At 52.2% G+C, this 22,402-nt stretch overlaps 2 protein-coding genes across 5 annotated transcripts; both read right to left on the reverse strand.

The window, feature by feature from the left end:
• Positions 1 to 5,278: 5,278 nt before the first annotated feature.
• ZNF768 (zinc finger protein 768) lies at positions 5,279 to 7,973 on the reverse strand. The gene is made up of 2 exons (XM_019987586.2): positions 7,685 to 7,973; positions 5,279 to 7,394 (listed from the first exon to the last, which is right to left on the reverse strand). The coding sequence occupies exons 1-2, from the start codon at positions 7,770 to 7,772 to the stop codon at positions 5,797 to 5,799; spliced, it is 1,686 nt and encodes a 561-aa protein (XP_019843145.1). The 5' UTR covers positions 7,773 to 7,973; the 3' UTR covers positions 5,279 to 5,796.
• A 4,096-nt stretch (positions 7,974 to 12,069) lies between these two features.
• Positions 12,070 to 17,344, reverse strand: LOC109578417 (zinc finger protein 764-like). Of its 4 annotated transcripts, none has more exons than XM_070779921.1 (3): positions 16,914 to 17,344; positions 16,440 to 16,553; positions 12,070 to 15,671 (listed from the first exon to the last, which is right to left on the reverse strand). In XM_070779921.1, exons 1-3 carry the CDS (start codon positions 17,197 to 17,199, stop codon positions 14,755 to 14,757), a joined length of 1,317 nt encoding a protein of 438 aa, XP_070636022.1. In that variant the 5' UTR covers positions 17,200 to 17,344; the 3' UTR covers positions 12,070 to 14,754. The 4 variants fall into 4 exon arrangements, with proteins under 4 accessions (XP_070636022.1, XP_070636023.1, XP_019843147.2 ...); XM_070779922.1 differs by having other exon boundaries at positions 12,070 to 15,668; positions 16,914 to 17,199; XM_019987588.2 differs by having other exon boundaries at positions 12,070 to 15,668; positions 16,709 to 17,134.
• Positions 17,345 to 22,402: the final 5,058 nt, after the last annotated feature.

The raw sequence follows: 22,402 nt of genomic DNA on the forward strand, positions 1-22,402 counted from the left end.
CAGGGCTACTCTTTCTTCCGGTGCACAGGCGTCTCATTTTGGTGGTTTCTTCTGTTGAGAAGCACAGAATCCAGGCACGCGAGCTTCAGTAGTTGCAGCGCACAGGCTTGGTAGTTGCAGCTCGCGGGCCCTAGAGCATGGGCTCAGCAGTTGCCGCACATGGGCTTACTTGCTCTGAGACATGCTGGATCTTCCTGAATCAAGAATTGAACCCATGTCCCCTGCATTGGCAGGCAGAATCCTATCCACTGTACCACCAGGGAAGTTGTTTAAAAAAAATATTTTTTTATTGAGGTATTGTCTATTTATGCCCACCGCCCCCTCTTTTTAAAAAAGCAATCAATGGTTGTAGGGCCTTGACCCTGAAGGCCTTTACCTTCAGAAGGAGCAGATGGGACTGGTCACTGCTGCCCTCTTGTGGTCAGTAGGATTCCAGGGGAATATTGAGTAATCCTGCCAGCTCCCGTCCAGACCTGCGAGGTGAGAAGCAACGTTTTGTTCCCCAAGCAGTGACCTTCGATGGCTCCTTTCTGTCAACAGCAGGGTAAGTGGACATTCCTGAGCCAGACACACAAAGCCCAGAACAGTCTTTCAAAGCCTGCCAGCCTCTCCACTTCATCAATACCCTTCTGGTCCAGCCCCCAAGGAACCATGGGTCTGGCTCCAAAACAAGACATCAAGAAGGAAGAAGTGAGGCTCATTTTCCCAAAGAGGGGAAAAAAATGTTTTGACCAGGCGTATCACAGAATTCCCTGGTGGTTTCGTAGTTAGGACTCCAAGTTCCCACTGCAAGGGGCACAGGTTCCATTCCTGGTCAGGGAACTGAGATCCTGTATGCTATGTGGCATGGCCAAAATAATAATATTAAAATTAAATCTCATCATGCTTGTGCATGCTCAATTGCTACAGTTGTGTCCAACTCTGTGCGACCCTATGCACTGAAGCCCGCCAGGCTCCTTGTCCATGGGGATTCTCCAGGCGCCTCATCATACCAAGTTTAAAAAAAAAGGAGTATCACAAAAAAAAAAAAAAAGGAGTATCACAGAACTACTAAAAGTACATGGAATGATCCATAAGCCTTGTGAAGCAAGAGTCAGGTTCTATTCACAGCTTCCCTGGCTCAGAAAGCCATGGGGAAGTAGCAGCCTGGCAAAACCAACTGCAGCTTCCAATCCTGAGTGACCAACTGACCACTCTGTGTCAGGCCCTGGGCTGAGTTTGAGGACATGGTGAACATAACAGACAAGTCCCTGCCCTCTAGAAGCTTCACTTCAGTGGGAAACAGAGCAAAAAGTACAAATGTGATTCTAGGTAGGAATTGGGCCGTGAAAAAAAATGAAGTAAGGTAAGGGGTCAGGGGGTGAAGGAAAGGGCCCTTTTTCATAGGTGATCAGGAAAGTCTCTCTGAGGAGGCAATATGATGTGACATGAGGGGAAAAGTGGATGTTTTCATCCAAAGTGAAAGTATTAGTCACTCAGCTGTGACTCTTTGCGACGCCATCAACTGTAGTACACCAGGCTTCCCTGTCCATCACCAACTCCCGGAGTTTACTCAAACTCGTGTCCATTGAGTCGGTGATGCCATCCAATCATCTCATCCTCTGTTGTCCCCTTCTCCTCTCGCCTTCAATCTTTCCCAGCATCAGGGTCTTTTCAAATGAGTCAGCTTTTCGCATCAGGTGGCCAAAGTATTGGAGTTTCAGCTTCAGCATCAGTCCTTCCAATGAATATTCAGGACTGATTTCCTTTAGGATGGACTTGTTTGATCTCCTTGCAGTCCAAGGGACTCTCATGAGTCTTCTCCAACACCACAGTTCAAAAGCATAAATTCTTCAGCGCTCAGCTTTCTTTACAGTCCAACTCTCACATCCATACATGACTACTGGAAAAACCATAGCCTTGACTAGAGGGAGGAGGACAAAAGGACAAACTTTTTTTTTCTACATTGCTTTGTCTTAGTCACATAAAACGTTATTTTCTTTAAGCCCAGAGTCAATGATTACACAAGACAACTCATCTTTATATAATAACAATGTATCCTGCTCGAGAACATGTTTCTCCTTCTTAAGAACCTTCTGATTAAACCTGTTATCTTAAAAAACATATTGTGGAAGTGGGTCTAGTAAGACTTTTCTATTGTTAGTTCTAATCTTGCTAATTTAAGATTTATGTTATGGGAGTGGGTCTGTTAAAGTATATAAGGCCTTGATAAGACTAGTTGGGAGACACTCTCCCTCCCCCTTCTGATGTCTATGTCAGAAGCTTTCTCTGTCGTTTTTCACTTTAATAAAACTCTGCTACACAAAAGCTCTTGAGTAATCAAGCCTGGTCCCTGATCCCAAAGCTAAATCTTCTTCGGAGATCACAAATTTGACATCGTTCACAGTAAGCTATCATTTCATAATGGTTTGATTCAGTGACCCTAAGTGTATATGGATTAAATCTATTGGTTTCATCCAATTAGAAATTAAAATGGAGAAAAATTTAAAACATAAGAATACCCAAGTCCACATTCCACGCAAGCCATCAAAGTGATGACATACGTTATCTTATGTCAAGCAGCTTCTAGAAAACTGTTCCTTGTGGGAGAAAGAGAGTGAAAAAAGTAAATAACTTCTTAGTATTATTAATGTTAGTCGCTCAGTTGTGTCTAACTCTTTGCAGCCCCATGGACTGGGGTCCTCTGTGCATGGAATTCTCCAGGCAAGAATATTGAAGTGGGTTGCTATTTCCTCCCCTAGCGGATCTTCCCAACCAAGGGATCAAATCTGAGTCTCCTGCATTGCGGACATATTGTTTACCGATTGAACCACCAGGGAAGCCCTTAGTATCTTTAGGAAGGGATGGAATCCAGGCTCTTCAGCTTCCTAGCTGTGTCATGTAGAGCAAATTCTTTACCCTCTCTGGGATTCATTTCTTCATCTGCTACACGGGAATAATAGCTCAGAGCATTAAGTAACACATGTAAACTGCTTAGCACTGTCCCTAGCGTGTAAGCACTAATGGTGGTGGGCAGAAGTGGTTGGTCTGTTGTGCAGGTGAAGTGAAGTGAAAGTCGCTCAGTCGTGTCCGACTCTTTGCGACCCTATGGACTGTGTCCATGGAATTCTCCAGGCCAGAAAACTGGAGTGGGTAGCCTTTCCCTTCTCCATGGGATCTTTCCAACCCAGAGATCGAACCCAGGTCTCCTGCATTGCAGGAGGATTCTTTACCAGCTGAGCCACAAGGGAAGCAGGAGGGCATAGTAAAAGCAGCAGGCTGAGACTTCCCTGGTGGCACAGTGGATAAGAATCTGCCTGCCAATGCAGGGGACACCAGTTTGATCCCTAGTCCAGGAAGATTCCACATGTCTCGGATGCAACTAAGCCCATGCACCATAGCTACTGAGCCAGAGTTCTAGAGCCCACGCTCCCCACCACAGTGAGAAACCTGAGCGCCACAACAAAGAGAAGCCCTCACTCACTGCAACTAGAGAAAAGCCCATGCAAATAGCAAAGACCCAGTACAGCCATAAGTAAATAAATAAATAAAATGACCATTAAAAAAAAAAAAAGCAACATGTTGACCAAGAGTCAAGAGACTTGGTGCTGGAGACCAATATCTTCCATTATCCCTTCCACCTTGATGCTGGAGAACACACATGTCCTTTTTGGGTTTGGTCTGCTCCACCTGGCAACTGAAGGTACCCCCGGAGCTGTCATGAAGAGAGGGGTAGGAGCCGAGCATCTATATCTCCATCCTCATTTGAACCGATTTTAAATATCTAGGCTACTGGCAATTCCCTGGCAGTCCAATGGTTAGGACTCAGTACTTTCACTGCCAAGGGCACAGATCCAGTTCCTGGTTGGGGAACTAAGGTCTGGCATGAACCATGTGACCAAAAAGAAAAAAAACAAAAAAACCAAGGCTACTTTGTGGTGCTACAGTTGAACACCACAGGCACTGTGCCCAAGGCCTTCTAGCTTTCAAGTGCCTACATTTTGGAGCCAAAGAAAAATCCACCTCCAAAATAAGGAGATTGAATTGTATAATTGAAATAAATGCTGCAGTAAATGTCTACTAATGTGATATCATGTCAGATATTCAAATGCAGCTCTGTTCAACATATATGAACTATATTAGATGTGAGAACTGGAGTATTTTACTATCTGAAATTGTGTATAGTAGGGTGTCTGTACAGAAATATGCATACATTTTACAAAGGTCTTTAAAAAACTGAGATTTCACTTGAAAAGTAATGTTCTGTATCCAAAATCATATAAACTTTGAAAACCACTAAACACACCAAACTACTGAACTACGTGTCTGGGGCCCCTTTCCAGAGTTTATAGATCACAAGAGGTTGGACTGAAATGTGCTTAGAGAGGTTATTTGCTTTTGACAAGTTCTAAGGCAGCTATGAGGATGGGCGTGGGGCCCTAGAGGTCTCATGGAGCAATGACTCCCCACCTGCCTGTGAGGCTGAGTTGCTGGGGGCAGGTGGTGCCCGGCAGACATGTTCTGAATGTCTCCTTGACAGGGCACTGCTCAGCCCTCAGTAAGTGTTCATCTCAAGATGTGTCCGGCAGCTGGGTAATTCCCTGAGGTGCAGCCTAGCCTCCTCAACTAAGGTCATGACTGGCCACACTCCAGAATCCCCCAGACTGATGGCACCAACTCCCCATCATTTCCTGAGAAGTCGAGTGTTGGGAGGGCTGAGACTCAGATAGTAAAGTAGGAGAAAGGTGGGGTAGTAACAAGGTGGTCCTAAAAAGGACCAGCCTGGTGGGAGGGTCTTGAAGCCTGAAGCTGTCTAACCTTCATACTGGATCCGGTATGTTCCCTTGTGGGTGGGGTTGGAACTGGAGACACTCCCTGTAACTGACACACGGTCAGTCAGTGTGTACAGAAGGGTGGCCAGAGGTTCCAGCTGGGAGGGGGAAGGGATGGCCCAGCTGGGTGCTGGGAGCCCAGGAATGCGGGAATGCAGGCTCTAGGCCTGGATATGAGAATCAGGGTCTGTTTTCTGGCCCAAGGACAGACCCTCCGTGTTTGTGAACAAAGTTGAGAGTTTTCTCACACCCTTTGCATTTGTGCAGGATTCAAAGCACAGGACATGAACTTGAGCAGATATGGGCAAGTCATGTCTCCTGTGCCTCGGATTACAGGATTCCGGTGAAACGCTGAATATAAAAGCACTTCCCAGACAAGGGCTTATGGCTTCGTTGGCTGCCGTTATGATCCAGCATCTCTCAATGCCCAGGGCACTATCCACACACAAAATTTAAGGACAAGTCTCTTTTACCACATAAAGGTTTTTATTGAACTCAAATTCAGGGGCTCCAAAGCCTGAGGAAGACAAGAGAGGCTGGGGTTTGTGCTCAGAAGCCAGGCCCCACTTTGGGCCCCATCCCTCCCCTCACCCCTTCCTGATTCAATGAGGGTCTCAGTAGCTACCAGTCTAAGCTACCCAATCTAATTAAGTAACCCGACCCCCCCTCCCCCCACCCCCATCTAGCTCTTTGCCAAGCCAGGCTTCCACCAAGGGGCATGCTGCTGCTGAGGCCAGCTCTCCGCTGACCTCTTTCTCGATCTCTCCCAGAGCCTCCGGCTGCCAGCTTGGCCTCCCTCCAACCCCTCTTCATAGCCCATTTACCACAACTCTCCAGGGCATGTCACTTCCTCCACCCTGGCCCCCTCACCTCCTAGAATCTCTTTTCTCCTCCAGAGTCTCCACTATTCTCTCACAAAGTTGCTGTAGCTCCCTGTCCCCTTCTTTTCTGCCTACCAGCTCCCTAACCCCGACAGGGCCCCGGGTCAGCGCCGGCCGGCTGCATGGGTCCGCTGGTGGCGGATGAGGTCGGAGCTCTGAGAGAAGGCTTTCCCACAGTCATCGCACTTGTAGGGCCGCTCCCCACTGTGGACCCGGTGATGCTGCAGCAGCGTGGAGGAGCGGCAGAAGCCCTTGCCACACACGGCGCACCTGTAGGGCCGCTCGCCCGTGTGCGAGCGCTGGTGCTGAATCAGCGTGGAGGAGCGATTGAAGGTCTTGCCGCAGTCGGGACAGCTGTAGGTGCGGCCTGGCAGGTGGGTGCGGGCGTGGATGGCGAGCACCGAGCTCTGGCCAAAGCGCTTGCCACACTCAGGGCACTTAAAGGGCTTCTCACGGGCATGGCTGCGGGCATGGGGGATAAGTGCCGAGCGCTGGGAGAAGCTCTTGCCGCAGATGCCACAGCTGAAGGGCCTCTGCCCAGTGTGCACCCTCTGGTGACTACGCAGGGAGGAGTTCTGGCTGTAGCACTTGCCACACTCGGGGCAGCTGTAGGGCCGCTCGTGGCTGTGAGTGCGCTGGTGCCGCAGGAGGTAGGAGCTGTCACCGAAGGCCTTGCCGCAGTGCGGGCACTTGTAGGGCTTCTGACCAGAGTGGGTGCGCTGGTGGCGAAGCAGGTAAGAGCTGTCAGCGAAGGCCTTGCCGCAACGGGGACACTTGTAGGGCCGCTCGCCCGTGTGGGTACGCTGGTGTTTGATGAGGTCAGAGCTCTGGGAGAAGGCCTTGCTACAGACCTCACATTTATAGGGTTTTTCACCCGTGTGGATGCGCTGGTGCTGGATCAGGGTGGATCCCCGCCCGAAGCTCTTCCCACAGATGCCGCAGATGTTGGGCCTTGGGCCCTGCCCACCCCTGGCCCGGCCACCCCGGCGGCCTGGACCACGAAGGGTCCCCGTCAGGCCCAGGGGATTCTGGAGCATCTCAAACTGGGGTGGAGCCAGCAGGGCCCCCGTGGGCATCTCAAATGGGGGCCCTAGGGGCATGCCCCCTGCAGGCTGTTCCCCAAACCCCTGGGTGAAGGCGTCCAAGGGGTGGACTCCCAAGGGGATGCTCAAGGGATTCTTTTCCTCAGGATTCAGAAGCATTTCTGCACCTTCCTGGAATTTGGAACTTTCAGCTTCAAACTCAGGGCTTTGGGTTTTGAACTCCGGATTCTGGGGTTCATACTCTGGGCTCTGAGTCCCATACTTGGGACTCTGAGATTCATATCCAGGGCTCCGGGGTTCATACCCAGGGCTCTTGGGTTCGTACCCAGGGCTCCGGGGTTCATATCCAGGGCTCTTGGGTTCATACCCAGGGCTTTGGGGCTCATACCTAGGGCTCTGAGGTTCAAAATCGGGGCTCTGAGAATCTGATTCAGGACTTCTGGGTGCAAATTCAGGGCTTGGGGGCACAAATCCAGGGCTTCGGGACTCAAAACCTGGGCTTTCAGGCTCAAACCTGGGGCTTTGGGGTTCAAACTCTGGGCTTTGTGGCCCAAAACCAGGGCTCTGGGGTTCAAGCCCAAAAGCTATCTCTTCGACCTCATAGTCCCCAGTGCCTTCTTGCTGAGAAATTTCCTCTTCCTCATTCTCACTCATGTTACCTGCAGGATCAGAGAATTACAAAAAACCCAGATTGTGTGGGACCTGGAAGGTTACTGGGTCCCACCATTAATTGACACAAATCTTTCCCTCCTCCTCAATTAGGGTCGCTGGCCCTTGGGCAAGTGCTGAAATTCCCACCTCCCCATCAGCAAACCCAGGCCACCGGGTCCCGACCCCGCCTCCTCCAAGTCCCAGGTGTCCAAGCCCCCTGCTTTCGTCCCCTCCCACCCACCACAGCCCCCTCTCCCGCTCCCAGGCACACTTCTCGGAGGGGCGCTCCCTCCCTCACCTTTGAGGGACCCTTCAGGGCTCCCCATTTCATCAGGACTTTGCATATCTCGGGGCTCGAGGCCCCACGGCGACGCCTCCCGTTCCATCCCCGCCGGCTCCCACTGCGGCGGCAGGGGCGATGGTGGACGATCCTGCGACTTGGTCTGAGCGCCCCAAGACCCGAGCCCTCGCCGGCCGCCCGCTCAGCGCCGGCCAGGAGACCCGGCTGTCCAGCCCCGGCCCCTGAGGCCGGACGTCTTGACCCTGGGCCTCTCCGGCCCGCCGGGCCCCTCCCCTACCCGCGGCCCCGCCCCCACCCACAAGGTCTCGGTTTGCCCTGAGGTCCTCGCAGGCCCCCAAGCGTCGTGGCCTCAGAGGTGAGGGGCTTCACGACTCGCCTTGCTGCCCCCCGATACCGCTCCCCACCCGAGACCCCGTCGTCTGGCCTCCCAGCCCCCGGCTGGGCTGCGGCTGGCCGACCCCCTCCCCTCCGCACAGGAAGTGTCCGTCCGCGGCCAGTTTCCCCCGCCGGCTAGCTTTGCGGCCTCTCTAGGAGTGGCTGGAGGTGGAAACTCGTTGGCATTAACCCTGGGCAGGATGGCCCCGACGTCGAGGTAGGGGGAAGACTGGGCGCCCTGGAGCCCGCGGGAGAGGCTCGGGCAGTTTATGTGCCTATGTCGTAGGTCTCCGTCCGCCCGAGGGCCTATCTGTCTGTCTCCTGGGCCCTGCGTCCGTCAGTGCTTGTGGCCAAGGGCGAGGCAACAAGAGAGACCAAGGTCAGCGAGAAGGAGCGACGCTTCCCGGCGCCAGCGGGGGCGGTGTCTAGCTCCCCTCCCCTCCCGGGCCTTGGGGTCAGTTCTGGCCGCGTCTCGGGAACCTGGACAGACCTACCCCCTACCCTCACCCCCGACTTAGCCTCATCGAGGCTCCTGAGTCCGGGACGCCCCTCTTCGAACTCCACTCCCCCATACGGGCGCTCCCACCCTCACTCCTCCTGGTCCCCCCCACCCCCTGCATCTCGCTGCTTCTCCTAATCTCCACCCTTCCCCCGCTCTGGGAGGGCTAGGATCGTTGCCAAGGAAACAGCCCCGCCTCCAGTTTCCAGAGGCACCGCCCCTCCCTCCCAGGGAGCTCTGCGATTGGCTGGTGGAGCTCGTGCTCTCACCATCCCGCCTCTTACCACTACACCACCTATTAAGCCTTAAGGGTCGCCAGGGAACGCGAGGCACCTTTCTGATTGGTTGCAGGGTGCACAGGCCGGTTCCACCTCCTCCGTGCTCCAGAAGTGCCCCCGGGAGGAGTGCGAGGGAGGTCCTGGCGTCTCTCGTCTTCTCTGAACTGTACTTTCAGGGCTTTTCCCGCCCTCATTTACCCTTCATTAGAGTTTATCTTTCTGAAGAATGAAAGACAGGGATCTGAGGATAGACACCCTTGGCTCCCCTCTCTCCCCTTCCCAGCAGTTTTCTTTTTCTCACAGGTTACAGGCCAGTCCGGGGCAGAGGAGGTTGGGTTCGGGGGGATCCTGCTGCAGAAAGAAGGTTGCTTCTTTTTCTGTTAACCTGCTTCTCCCCTCCACCTGCTCCGAAGCCTGAGTTTAACTCAGTCCCTTGGAGCTTTAGTCCCTGGTTCCTGGATTTTCTCACAGGGAGGCAAGGATCCTATGAGAATTCCTTCAGGTGAGGGTAATAGAGTTCAGGAGGGGAAGTGGGTAGAGAATCATCTGGCCTTTAAGGCAATTAAAAATTTTCCACTGTCTGACTTGGATAGAGGCTTCTAGAGAAAGGGACCTGAGAAACATAGGTGCAGCTTTGAATCAAAGGAAAAGTGATCCTGAAAAGACAACTGAATAGAATCCAATTCTTGACCTTTTTCTACCCTTGCTGCTAAAACTAGTGTTCTTGACAATTAATGAACCAAATTCTCCCTTTGTGAATGATGCAGGAGCCATAGATTGTTCTCCTGTTGCCTACTCAGACGAAGGAAGGAAACTGGTTGGGAGGAAAGATAACATCTTCCATTCTCCTGAAAAGAGATGAGAACAAGAATTTGGAGAATTGCTAGTGGGCAAAGCCTGGAGAGAAGCAATCTCAGTTCTCAGTAGAGGCTTACAAACAGTCACAGACAGACACCTTCCTACTAATAAAGCAGAAGTCCTTTTCTGCCCTCCAAAGTATCAGCTTCCAGCTCCATAGCTCTCTCCCATCCCAATGTCTGTCCAAAAAGCTTTGTGGAGAACGGCTCACAGGGCCCAGCACTAGAGGGTCCACAGGCAGAACCTACAAGTGCAGTGATTATGGGAAGAGTGGGACCTGGGGCACCTTCTGATCATTGCCAAAACACACAAAGGAGCTTCATGAGACAGAGACACTTCTCTCTGACCTCCAACCTTCTTACCTACCAGGAAATTCATACCAGAGAACAGCTGTCCCCTGCAAAGTGTATAGTGAGCCCTCCAGCCCCAGCTCTGATGTGGTCCATTGCCTGGACTCTTCATAGCACAGGCCTCAAGCCCCATGAGTAGCAGGAGTGGGGCCAGGGCTTCAGTCGGCTCTGGCACCAGTATTTCCACATGGAAATTCAGTCTGTTAGTACATGACCGACTGCCAGGCAGCCTCCTCCAGCACCTGTCCTCTCTCATCAGTGGGCCTTCGAGAGGCAGCCAGCCTCTGCCTGACACACGCCCATAGCAGTGACAGGCTAGAAGCACAGGGAAGCCTCTGTTGAGGGTTCCAACTTGCCCTGAGTGTGTGTGTCCTGAGTTGGGCAACCACTTTATCCACAGAATCATCCCGTGGTGTGCAGCAGCACCGGGGCAGAGCTATTCAGTGGGTAGCCTTGGTTTATGGTGGCTTGGCCCACACTCAAGGTAGGTTCTCAGTGTGAGAGAGGCACCTCTGTGATCTGCTTCCTCCCTGCATGCAACGGACAAACCCTCTGAAAGGCCTTCTGGGGCTTCCCTGGTGGTGCCGTGGTTAGGAATCTGCCTGCCAATGCAGGGGACATGGGCTCGAGCCCTGGTCCAGGAAGATCATGTGCTGAGGAGCAGCTAAATCTGTGTGCCACAACTACTGAAGCCCAGGTGCCCTAGAGCCCATGTTCTGCAATGAGAAGCCCACACACCGCAATGAAGAGTAGCCCCCACTTGCTGCAACTAGAGAAAGTCTCTCCATAGCAACAAAGCCCCAGTGCAGCCAAATATAAATAATAGTCAAAAAAAGAGGAAAAAACCCTTAAAAAAATAAGTAAAAGTCCTGTCAGATGCTACAAGTGATGTCCTGGTATATTCAAGATTTAAGGTATCCAGGAAAAGACCAGTCATGGCACAGGCCCTTTTGGGAAGAACAAAGGAAATGGGAGTCTGTGTGTATGGCAAGGTCATTGGCTGGCCTGACACGTTCGGAACATGCCCAGAGACCAACCCCTACACTTGTAAAGCTAAGATCAGCCAGAAAAATAAGTTTTCTGTTCAGAGCAGTCGTCCTCTCAAACTTTAGCAGGCATAAGATTCCATCCCTGGAAATACTGATTCAACAGACTAGGGACAGGGCCCAGGGAGACAGCTGCTTTCTGAAAAGATACTGCATATAATTCTGCGGCAAAAAGGCCTCACTTTGAAAAGTACTGGTCTGGGGCAGATTTTAGCCTCTGAATCATAAATGTCTTTGCACATGTTCCTAGAAAGATACACATAAACAAATATCGCCCCCCCGCCCGACCCTGCCCAGACTTAGGGGGTCTTTGGAGCTCAAATCAATACCCTTTACATGGCCTGAACACATTAGGGATAGACCATGTGGATAGGGCTCAGGTTTTCACTAGTACAGATTAGCATTTCTCCTGATGCACCAAAGAAGCCCTAGAAAAACCCTCTTCCTGGCTTAACTTGCTTCACGGACTGAGCCTCAAAGACCTATGGTAGGTCCCTGGTGGTCCAGTGGTTAAGAATCTGCCTGCCAATTCAGAGGACACGGGTTCAGTCCCTGGTCTGGGAAGGATCCTCGTGCCTCGGATGCAACTAAGCCTGTGAGCCACAAGTACTGAGCCTGCATGCTCTAGAGCCCATGGTCTGCAACAAGAAAAACTACTGAACTGAGAAGCCCATAAACCACAGCTAGAGAGTAGCCCCCACTTGCTGCAACTAGAGAAATCCTATGCACAGCAGTGAAGACCCAGTGTACCCAATAATTAAAGAGAAGCGCTATCTTTGGCGGGGCCGGGGGGAAGAATCCGTGCCAAGGAGTGAGGAGCTAAGAAGGGGGCAAGATTGAGGCTTAGGTGTTCCATGACACTCGAAAATTCATTAAGTGGAGGAGATTTGGGTCAGGAGGGCAGGAAGCAGAGGAGTTGGATTTGGTTTGGGGGCCCTAAGCAAGCCTTGAAAACTTCAAAGTACTCAAGAGAAAATAGTAATTACAATACTTTTAATTTGCAAGCTCAGGGCAGGGTCTAGATCTGGTTTTGAGGCTGAGCTGAGAACTGGTATTGCAGGCTGTGAGTTCCTCAGGCAGTGCTGAAGGGCAGAAGGATGGCTTCTTTAGGGGATTAAAAGGTAGCTACTTCTGCCAAGGTGCCTCTCCTCACTCCCACATTTCCCTTGTGACAGTTGGCAGATTCTCCCAGTGAACTTAAGGCTAAGAGAGGTCTTGGTGGGGCCAATTAGGTTGGAATCAAGTCAGTTCATTAGTTTACCTCAACAGTGTCTTTTCCCCAAATTTTCAAGCTCTTCCTTTAGAAGTTCCTTTAGGTTGACAGATCTGGTTTCTTCCTAAGTTAGGTCAGACACAGGGCTGAGTTGTCAGAAGGCAACCGAGGACATAAGCCTTTGCTAATCCTACTTGAGGTGAAAGGTTGTCCTGACCAGTGGCAGGAAAGTCTGTCTGTCCATGGCTGGCTGCTTCCATCACCTGGGCAATGACCACAAAGAAATGAGTGGTAGATGAATAATAGAGTCGCAGGGTGATGGGGGAGGGATTCTGTGCAGAGCTTGGGAATATAGACAAGCACAGTTCCCTCTGGCTACTGACTCCAAATGTTCCTGTTCTGGTCCCCCTTTGCTGGTGATGGAGATCCTAGAGAGTGAAGATGCAAGCTTTGATTTTGTTGGCCCTGGAACTCTCCTCTCAGGCTGGTTTTTCCCTTGCCTTGTTGGCTTTGTCACTCATCCTGTACCTGGGCTTCACTGACACTGGGCTGCTCTGTCCCTGTCTGGGAGATGCCTCCAGAACCCTGGCTGAGACACTGGCAAGGAACTCAGGAGTGGTGTAGTGAAGACAGAAGGAAACCCAGAATCCTAGTATCTCTCGCCCTGTGTTAGATCTTGGGCAGGTTACTCAGTCTTTCCCAGTCTGTGTCCCCAACTGCAAAAGGATGGAAAGCCTAAGATCTCTTTCAGTTCAAAAATGTGATGAGGACTTCCCTGGTGGTCCAGTGGTTAAGACTCTGCGCTTCCTATGCAAGGGGCACAGGTTTGATCCCTGCTCAGGGAACGAAGATCCTACATGCCACAGAGCAAAAGATTAAATGAAATAAAGCCATTAAAAAAAAAATGTAATGAGGCCTTCCCATCTGAGCCTAAAGTGGCAAAGCCTAAGCCATGGGGCTCTCCCAGGGAGGCCCCAGAAGGGAATAAAGATCTGACACATCGCAGGGGCTCTTGGGTCCTTCTCCTTCAGAAATAGGAAGTGCAGGTCAGCTGAGGGGTGCCGAGGTGGAGACACCACTTGTTTGGGGCAACAGATTCAGTCCTAGAACTCCCCTGGTGGTCCATTGGTTAAGAATCCACCTTCCAATGGAGAGGATGAAGGCTCAATCCCTGGCCTGGGAACAAAGATCCTATATACCACAGGGCAACTAAACCTGCGCCCCACAACTACTGAGCTTGTGTGCCACAACTAGACCCAATGCAGCCAAAAAAATAAATACTGAAAAGATTCAGTCCTAACTGCCTCTTCCTGATGATCTGTCCTCTCCAAGCAGATGCTTCCTTCCATAGGCAATTATGAGGGTGAATTGAGTTGATGGACAAGAGTCCTTTGTAAACCATAAAATGCAATATGAGCCAAGATCTAACAGAAAAGCCTGCTTTTACTTCTCTCCTGCTGCCCTTTCACAAATGTGCTCTCTACCTGAATCCCTGATTCAAAAACAACTGAATGCCATAGACTAGTTTGTAAACTCAAATGACTACAGGAGGGGGCATCCCTAGTGGTCCAGTGGCTAAGACTCAGTGCTCCCAATGCAGCGGGCTTGGGTTTGATCCCTGGTTGGGGAACTAGATCCTGCATGCCGCAACTAAGACCAGCCAAATAAATAAATACATATTTTTATGTATTAAAAATACATGTTGTTAAAAAAATGACTATAGGAGTCCAACAGGTCATGTAAATAAGTAGAAAATGCCAGATGGAGAGGGCCTGCTTTGCCAGAAACAGCCATGGCAAGTGGCAGCTGACACCGGTGAGGAAGCGCTAAGGAGTTGGCAGGTGGGCTGAACTGAAGAGCCTGGGCTCCATTCAAAGCGGCCTCTCAGCTCCTGTCAATGGTGGTTTTGTGGAAACTCAGGTCAAGTCGCCAAATCTTTGGATTTTTTCAAGAGGCCAGAAACTTGTTTTTTTGTGTGTGTGAAATAGCCTGATTTTTACATCTTAACAAATAATTCATAACACTTAAAAATGCTGGCTGGTCTAAAACTACATGTAAAAGGCTATTGGGAGACCAGATTCAGTACCTGGCCATCAGTTTTTAACTTCTGCAGTCAAGGCAGTGGATAAAACAAAATTTTCCACCTCAGTCCTCTTAAACCTAAGCTGAGAAACAGCCTTTCCCATCGTGGAAGTCTAGTGGGGGTTCCTACCTCAGCCCTGACTCAACAAAGGGGGCTCTAGAGTCTGGAACCATAGGGGACAAGGTCTCAGCAGATGAAACTGATGAAGGCCTAAGATAAAATGGTCCTCACCCCCACCCCCAGGTCCAGCCCCTCTGGGAATTTTGTGACCTCCCCGGAGTTGCCCGAGTTTGAGGCCCCTGAGGCCATCTTGGGCCTCAGACAATGTCTACATCTTCACCCTTGGCCTGTCACCCAAGAAGCCATCACCCACACTCCTGGAATATCTCTGGGTAATGCTGGAAGCCCACGGGGGGGTCCAGGTCCCCTGGGGCAGAGGCCAGGGGCACAGGCAGCCCACCGGCACCCCCGCCCCTGCGCACCCCCGCCCCTGGACGATGGACCCACTGGTGCTTGGCCATGGCTGACTTCTGGCCAAAGCACCTGCCACACTGAGGACAGGCGTAGGGGCGCTCGCCGCTGTGGGTGCGCCGGTGGGCGGCCATCTCCGAGCTCTGCCGGAAGCAGCGCCCGCAGTCTGGGCACGGGTAGGGCTTCTCGCCCGTGTGGGTGCGCACGTGGCGCCGGAGGTCTGAGGCATGGGCGAAGGCGCGGCCACAGTCTGGGCAGGGGAAGGGGGTCTCCCCGCTGTGGACCCGCTGGTGCTGGTAGAGGGCGGAGCTCTGGCTGAAGCAGCGGCCGCAGTCGGCGCAGCGGTAGGGCTTCTCGCCCGTGTGGACCCGGAGGTGGGTGGTGAGCGCCGAGCGCTGGGTGAAGGCCCGGCCGCAGTCCGGACAGCGGTGGGGCCGTTCCCCACGGTGGATGGCCCGGTGCTTGCTCAGAGAGGACGCCTGGCTGAAGCCCTTGCCACAGTCCGGGCAGCCGAAGGGCTTCTCGCCCGTGTGGGTGTAGAGATGCTCCACCAGGGTGGAGCGCCAGGCGAAACTCTTCCCGCACACGTAGCAGCCATGCCGCCGGTCGGCTCTGGGGACAGGGGGGTGGGCAGAGAGTGGCGGGCGACCCCGGCGAGGTACCTTCCGTGGCTGCTGCCAACCATAAGGAAAGCCAGCAGAGAGGGGTTTGAAAGCCGTCAGCCCGGGAAGCTGAGCATCCACAGAAGGAATCTTCCCCAGTGCCTCCCTCCCTCCTCTTTGTCCTTTTTCTGCCTGGTTTCCGGAACCTGCTGGGAGACAAGGGGAGAGCTCAGACCTCAGCTTATCCTGGTCCTTGATGCCCACACCCACTATGGGGTCAGAGAAGCCTCTTAGATACAGCTGCCTCTGGGACTCAGCTCAGTACGGGCAGGGAAGTTAGAAGTTACACTTTACCCTCAGTCGCATGGGACAGAAAGAAAAACTGTAGAGACAAAAAGAGAAGGAAGGACAGGGGCAGGGTACATTCTGGGAGCTGGGGAAATGGGGGTCGGGGGGGATGACAATTGAGCTAGATCACAGAGCATGACTGGATGTTAAGTATGCAGCTAGCAGCGGGAACAGCACAAAGAGAGGCATGAAGGGGGTGGGCATTGCCAAGTTCAAAGGGGCTGGGCACAAGTGCAGCAGGAGGACAGGATGAACCAGAGGAACAAAACAGTACCAGCCAAGAGAAAGGAGGCTGCAACAAAAATATAACAAAAACAAAGTGAACACAGGAGGTGGTGGAGGAGCTAGAGAACAGGCAAACAGGTGGGGTGATGTGGCGCTCAGAGGAACTTAGAGACCAGCTAGAGGTCAGGGGCTCAGGTTCGGAGGAGCTGGGGAGTAGAGAGGCAGGGATGCCTGGGTCACACTCTCGGGCCCTTTCTAGGCTGAATCCAGAAGCTAGGCAGGGATCAGGCGTAATAATAACCTTAGCTGGGAAAGCAATTCAGGCAGGAAACTGATGAGCACGTAAGGAGTTGGCAGAGGGTAACATGATGGGTAGGACCCAGAGGAAGTCCCCACTACTTCACCTGTGTCTGCTTCTGTAACACATTCTCCCATCTCAGGAGGCCCGGCATCTGGACCCCACAGTTGTGCCTCTTCCTCCACCCAGGAGATGAGGGCTGGCTTGGTGCCTCGGAAGCCTGGAGGGAAGGGGGAGAGAACGCAAAGCCCACGCTGCGGGGGAGGCCGCCGCCCAGGGTCCCGACTTCCTGCGGCCTCCCACTCCACGTGCAGGATCCAGAGGCTGGGCGGGGTGGACGCGGGTGTGAGCACAGGCGAGCAGGTGGGGCCTCACCGAGCGCGCCCAGGTGGCCATAGGTCTCCCGCATCACGTCCCGGTACAGGGCCCTTTGCGCAGGCCGCAGATACCCCCACTCCTCCGGGGAGAAGTACACGGCCACGTCCGCGAAGCTCACGGGCTCGGATGTCTCCCCCTGGGGCCTGACCCCGTTAGGTTCCCGCGCGGGGAGCAGGGCCGGGGGCGGCGCCATCGTAAATACCATCCGGGCGGCCGACCGGCGCCACCCCTACCCGCCGGGGTCCACGGAGCCTCCGAGATCCAGAACGCTCCCCCACCGGGCTCAAGAGTCGGGGAGGCCGGGAGAGTAGGAACGGCCCCTCGAGGGTCCACGGGGGTGGCTGAACACTGAGGGCAGGTGGCTGAAGGTGCTCTCCTAAGAGATGGCGGCCACGCGGCCCCACGTATTTCGCTCCCGCGCCATCGTGCCCGGATGACGCCACTCGGCTGTCTCCAGGTGGCTTTGTCTTCGAGCCCTCAGCCAACATGGCCGCGGCGGCTACAGGCGCCCGGGAAGACGCCGCCACCGGCCCGGGCACGGGGGGGTGAGGGCCGGCGTTCTCCAGAGAGCGGCGCCGGGCCTCGGAGGCGCAGAGCCCGGGCTTCCCCGCCGGGTCCCCGCGCCCGCCGCGCTGAAGGAATCGCCGCGGCCCCGCCCAGACTTGGAGCAGCGACCTCCAGCCCCGACCCCGGCCCGCTCCGCGCGGTGATTTCAAACGTTAGGTTTCGTGGCTGGCCCATCGCTAGGTGACCGCACTCTTCCCCCAGTGTTGAGGGTAAAAGAATGGAGCGGATAAAAGAAACTTGATCGAGCTATTGAAATTCTGGGAACTTCAGTTTCAGGAGATCGTGGGGGCAGCCGGAGGAGGGTAGGATGAGGTCTGAGAAAGGTCGGAAGGACTCTCTTTCTGTAAGCTTACCCCCTCCCCGCGTACCCTTCAGGACGCCTCCCGAACATCCATTTAGCTCTAGCTCAAGGCTGCTGCTGCTAAGTCGCTTCAGTCGTGTCCGACTCTGTGTGACCCCATAGACGGCAGCCCACCAGGCTCCCCCGTCCCTGGGATTCTCCAGGCAAGAACACTGGGGTGGGTTGCCATTTCCTTCTCCAATGCATGAAAGTGAAAAGTGAAAGCGAAGTAGCTCAGTCGTGTCCGACTCTTAGCGACCCCATGGACTGCAGCCTACCAGGCTCCTCCGTCCATGGGATTTGCCAGGAGTGGGATGCCATCGCCTTCTCTGCTGGCTCAAGGCAAGTTCCTTGAATTCCTGATCCCAGAGCCACTTGCCACCGTGCCCTGGCATGGATGGCCCATGAACACCTCGGATTTTGCAAGCTCAAGCTGAACTCATCCTTTATTTCCCTTTGCCTGCTGCCCCTGGGGTGTTGTCTTAGCAAATGGCACCAACTCTCTTCATCATTTTTACCTCCAAGCTCTCTCTCTCACTGGACACATTTATTGACTGCCTACTCAGTGCTTTCCACAAGCCTTCATAAATATACCCTGCCCTAAGAAGCCTTGAGAAACGCTGGGCTGGAAGAAGCACAAGCTGGAATCAAGATTGCCTGGAGAAATATCAATAACCTCAGATATGCAGATGACACCACCCTTATGGCAGAAAGTGAAGAGGAACTAAAAAGCTTCTTGATGAAAGTGAAAGAGGAGAGTGGAAAAGTTGGCTTAAAGCTCAACATTCAGAAAACGAAGATCATGGCATCTGGTCCCATCACTTCATGGGAAATAGATGGGGAAACAGTGGAGACAGTGTCAGACTTTATTTTTTGGGGCTCCAAAATCACTGCAGATGGTGATTGCAGCCATGAAGTTAAAAGATGCTTACTCCTTGGAAGGAAAGTTATGACCAACCTAGACACCATATTAAAAAGCAGAGACATTACTTTGCTAACAAAGGTCTGTCTAGTCAAGGCTATGGTTTTTCCAGTGGTCATGTATGGATGTGAGAGTTGGACTGTGAAGAAAGCTGAGCACCGAAGAATTGATGCTTTTTTGAACTGTGGTGTTGGAGAAGACTCTTGAGTGTCCCTTGGACTGCAAGAAGATCCAACCAGTCCATTCTAAAGGAGATCAGTCCTGGGTGTTCTTTGGAAGGAATGATGCTAAAGCTGAAACTCCAGTACTTTGGCCACCTCATGCGAAGAGTTGACTCATTGGAAAAGACCCTGATGCTGGGAGAGATTGGGGGCAGGAGGAGAAAGGGACGACAGAGGATGAGATGGCTGGATGACATCACTGACTCGATGGATGTGAGTTTGAGTGAACTCCAGGAGTTGGTGATGGACAGGGAGGCCTAGCGTGCTGCGATTCATGGGGTCGCAAAGAGTCGGACATGACTGAGTGACTGAACTGAACTGAAGAAGCCTTGATATTTTTCCTTTGGCCAGATAAATCAATCACTGCATTTCACACACTTCATGGACATGTGCTTCACATTTGCTGGTCAGGGGCTTACTCTGGAGCTTTGGTCTGTTTGCCTCCTTCCTTCCAAAGGCCTCCCTGAGACCTTCGCAGACTCCTTGTATCTGGTGGCTGCTTCTCCCCAGGGCAGCTGGGCAAGTAAAGAACCAATCTCTGAACTTCCCTGGTGACCCAGTGGTTAAGATTCTGCACTGCCAGTGCAGGGGGACCGGGTTCGATCCCTGATCAGGGAACTAGATCCCACAGGCTGCAACTAGTTTGCATGCTGAAACTAAAGATCCCACGTGCTACCATGAAGACTGAAGATCCTTCGTGCTGCAACTAAGATTTAGCACAGCCAAAAAAAAAAAAAAGTCTCAACAGAAGAAGGGAAGAGGAAGACATAAACTTGGGAGGGGTCAGCCTGGCCAAAGAGAGAGGCTTGTTGGAGGGTGGCCAGTAGAGGACAACGACTAAGGGCACAGAGTTGACTAGGGGCCCTTGTCCTCCTTGCCTCTCAGGCCTCCTGAAAGACAAAAAAGACAATAGAAAATTTCCATTAAGACTGAAGGCTTTTTATCACCTGTCAGTGCCCATCCCCCTTACACACAGACCTGGAAGAGAGCCCTGGGTAGTGCTGGAAACTTGCAGGGGGGTCTGGACCCTCCTGGAGAAGAGCCTAGGGCAGAGTCTGCTCCCCTAGATGGGACTCTGAGGGCCATGGCATCAGGCTGGTGGGTCTACTAGTGGCCTCTGGCTGCGGCACCTTCCACTGTGGGGACAGTAGTAAGACTCCTTGCCTGTGTGAGTCAGCAAAAAGCATGAGAGGTATAGCACCAGCTGCAGGTGAAGGGTCCCTCTCCAGAGTGCACTGGGCCCGGACTCCCTGGCGGTCCAGTGGTTAGGACTCCATGCTTCCACTGCAGGGGGTCTGGGTTCAACCCTTGGTCAGGGAACTAGATCCCCCATGCTGCAACAAAGACTTCACATGCCACAACTAAGATCTGGTACCGCCAAATAAAATAAATATGAAAAAAAAAAAGAGAGAGAGTGCCCTGGGCCAAGTTGAAGATAAGGGTAAAGCATAATTGCACTCTGGATGGGGATGAAGGTAAGTCCTCAGTGCCAGGTGTTGAAGCTGGGCACAGGCTGAGGGCCTGGGAAAACCCCGACTACAGGAAGCCTTGGTTACAGGTTCAAAGACCACATTAGTGTCTCTGACTGTAGGGCCTCATGACAACTCCCAGATAGAGTCCTTCTGCTGACCCCTTCCAAATGTATCACTTTTCTGAATGAGTGCTGGGAAACAGATTCAAAACTTACATTTTTCGCTGTTAACTCTCCAAGATCTACTCATGTTCAGGCTGATAGAACCAAACTTCACTAAGACAGAAGCACTGAGTGGGTACCCAGTCCCTGGAAGCCCCCTTCTAGACTGTGTTGGCCAGTTGAGGGCTTGCAGATCAGGGACATTCCCACCCACTCCAGGGTCAACAGAGGAGATACTCTCAACCAGAGGAGCAGCTGTTATGGGACCAGGGACCTGAGAGACAGATAAACTGCCTCCATCCTAAACTTTTATTTTTTGGCCATGCTGTGGGACATGCCTTGGGAGCACAAAATCTTAACCATGGGACTGCCAGGGAAGTCTCAAACTGCCTCCCCCTTAAACTTGAATTCACACATGGCCACTGACCTTTGGATGATTCATAAAGTATGACCTAATCATGGGACCACTTGGATGCCTCAGAGCCAATTAAGTGAGAAAGAGAAGGTCAAGATTGCAATATCCAGTGGGTGTCATAAATTCAGATCAGCAAAAACTAGTAAGGTCAGCAGTAAAGAACATGCAGAGGGTGTTTCTTACTCAACAAACATTTTTCCCTTCCAGCTGGAACTGGAATGTCGCTTCTACTTTTCATCTTTTTGGCTTTCTTTCAGACTTCCTACTCCTGGGAATCCTGAGCATCTGTACCCCACAGCTGAGTCTCCTGCTTCACCATTTGATGAGGTCTGGTTTGGGGTCTGGCAAAACTGGGGATCCCTGGTGGCTCAGATGGTAAAGAATCTATCTGCCAGAAATAATGTGGGACATGCGGGTTCAATCCCTGGGTCGGGAAGATCCCCTGGAGAAGGGAATGGCAACCCATTTGGGTATTCTTGTCTGGAGAATTCCATGGACAGAGGAGCCTTGGTGGGCTACAGTCCATGGGGTCACAACAGAGTCAGACACAACTGAGTGACTAACACTTTCACTTTTCACAAAACTGGGGCAGAATGCTAATCATTCAATAAATGTTTCTTACTATAGGTAGGGAAGTCCACTACCTATGTGGACTTCCCTGGTGGTCCAGTGGTTAAGAATCTGCCTTACAATGCAGGGGACTCAGGTTTAATCATTGGTTGGAGAACTAAGGTCCCACAAGCCTTGAAGCAGCTAAGCCCCCTGAGTCACAACCACTGAGCCTGTGAGCTACAACTAGAGTCCATGTGATCCCTTTGCCAAAACTAAGACCCAGAGCACCCAAATAAAATAAACATTTAAAAGAGAGAGAGGAGTGCACTGGGCCAAATTGTAAGTAAAGGCAAACCATGATTGCACTCGGTGGTGTGGGGATGAAGGTGCAGCCTGAGGGCACCTTTGCATTCATTTAATGAAAATGTATTGGGCACCTCAGGCTTCCATGGTGGGTCAGACAGTAAAGAACATGCCTGCAAAGTGGGAGACCTGGGTTCAATCCCTGGTTTGGCAAGATCCCCTGGAGGAGGGCACAGCACCTTGGTCCAGTATTCTTGCCTGGAGAACCTCCATGGACAGAGGAACCTGTCAGGCTACAGTCCATGAGGTCACAGAGTCAGACACGACTGAGCGACTAAGTACACAGCACACTAGGCACCTCATATGTGCCAGGCATTGTTCTAGATATTTTAAGAGAGATTCCAGGTAGGAGCTTTGCTGGCAAAGGTGCAGAGAGGACTTCTGGGCAGATTGTGCTCAGGGCTAGAGATGGACACAGAGCCACAGTTTGGAGACTTCCAGTATAGGGCAGAAGAGCGCCAGAAGAAATTTCTTTACTCTCTTTCCTTCTTCTTCTTTTATAAATTTGTATTGGGAGTATAGTTTACAGTGTTGTGTTAATTTCAGGTGTACAGCAAAGTGAATCAGTTACACGTACATTGATTCTTTTTTAGATTCTTTTCCCATATAGATCATTAGAGTATTGAGTAGAGTTCCCTATGCTCTATAGTAGGTCCCTATTAGTTATCTATTTTATTT

The sequence above is a fragment of the Bos indicus genome, chromosome 25 (assembly GCF_029378745.1).
Source record: "Bos indicus isolate NIAB-ARS_2022 breed Sahiwal x Tharparkar chromosome 25, NIAB-ARS_B.indTharparkar_mat_pri_1.0, whole genome shotgun sequence".
Classification (NCBI taxonomy): domain Eukaryota; kingdom Metazoa; phylum Chordata; class Mammalia; order Artiodactyla; family Bovidae; genus Bos; species Bos indicus.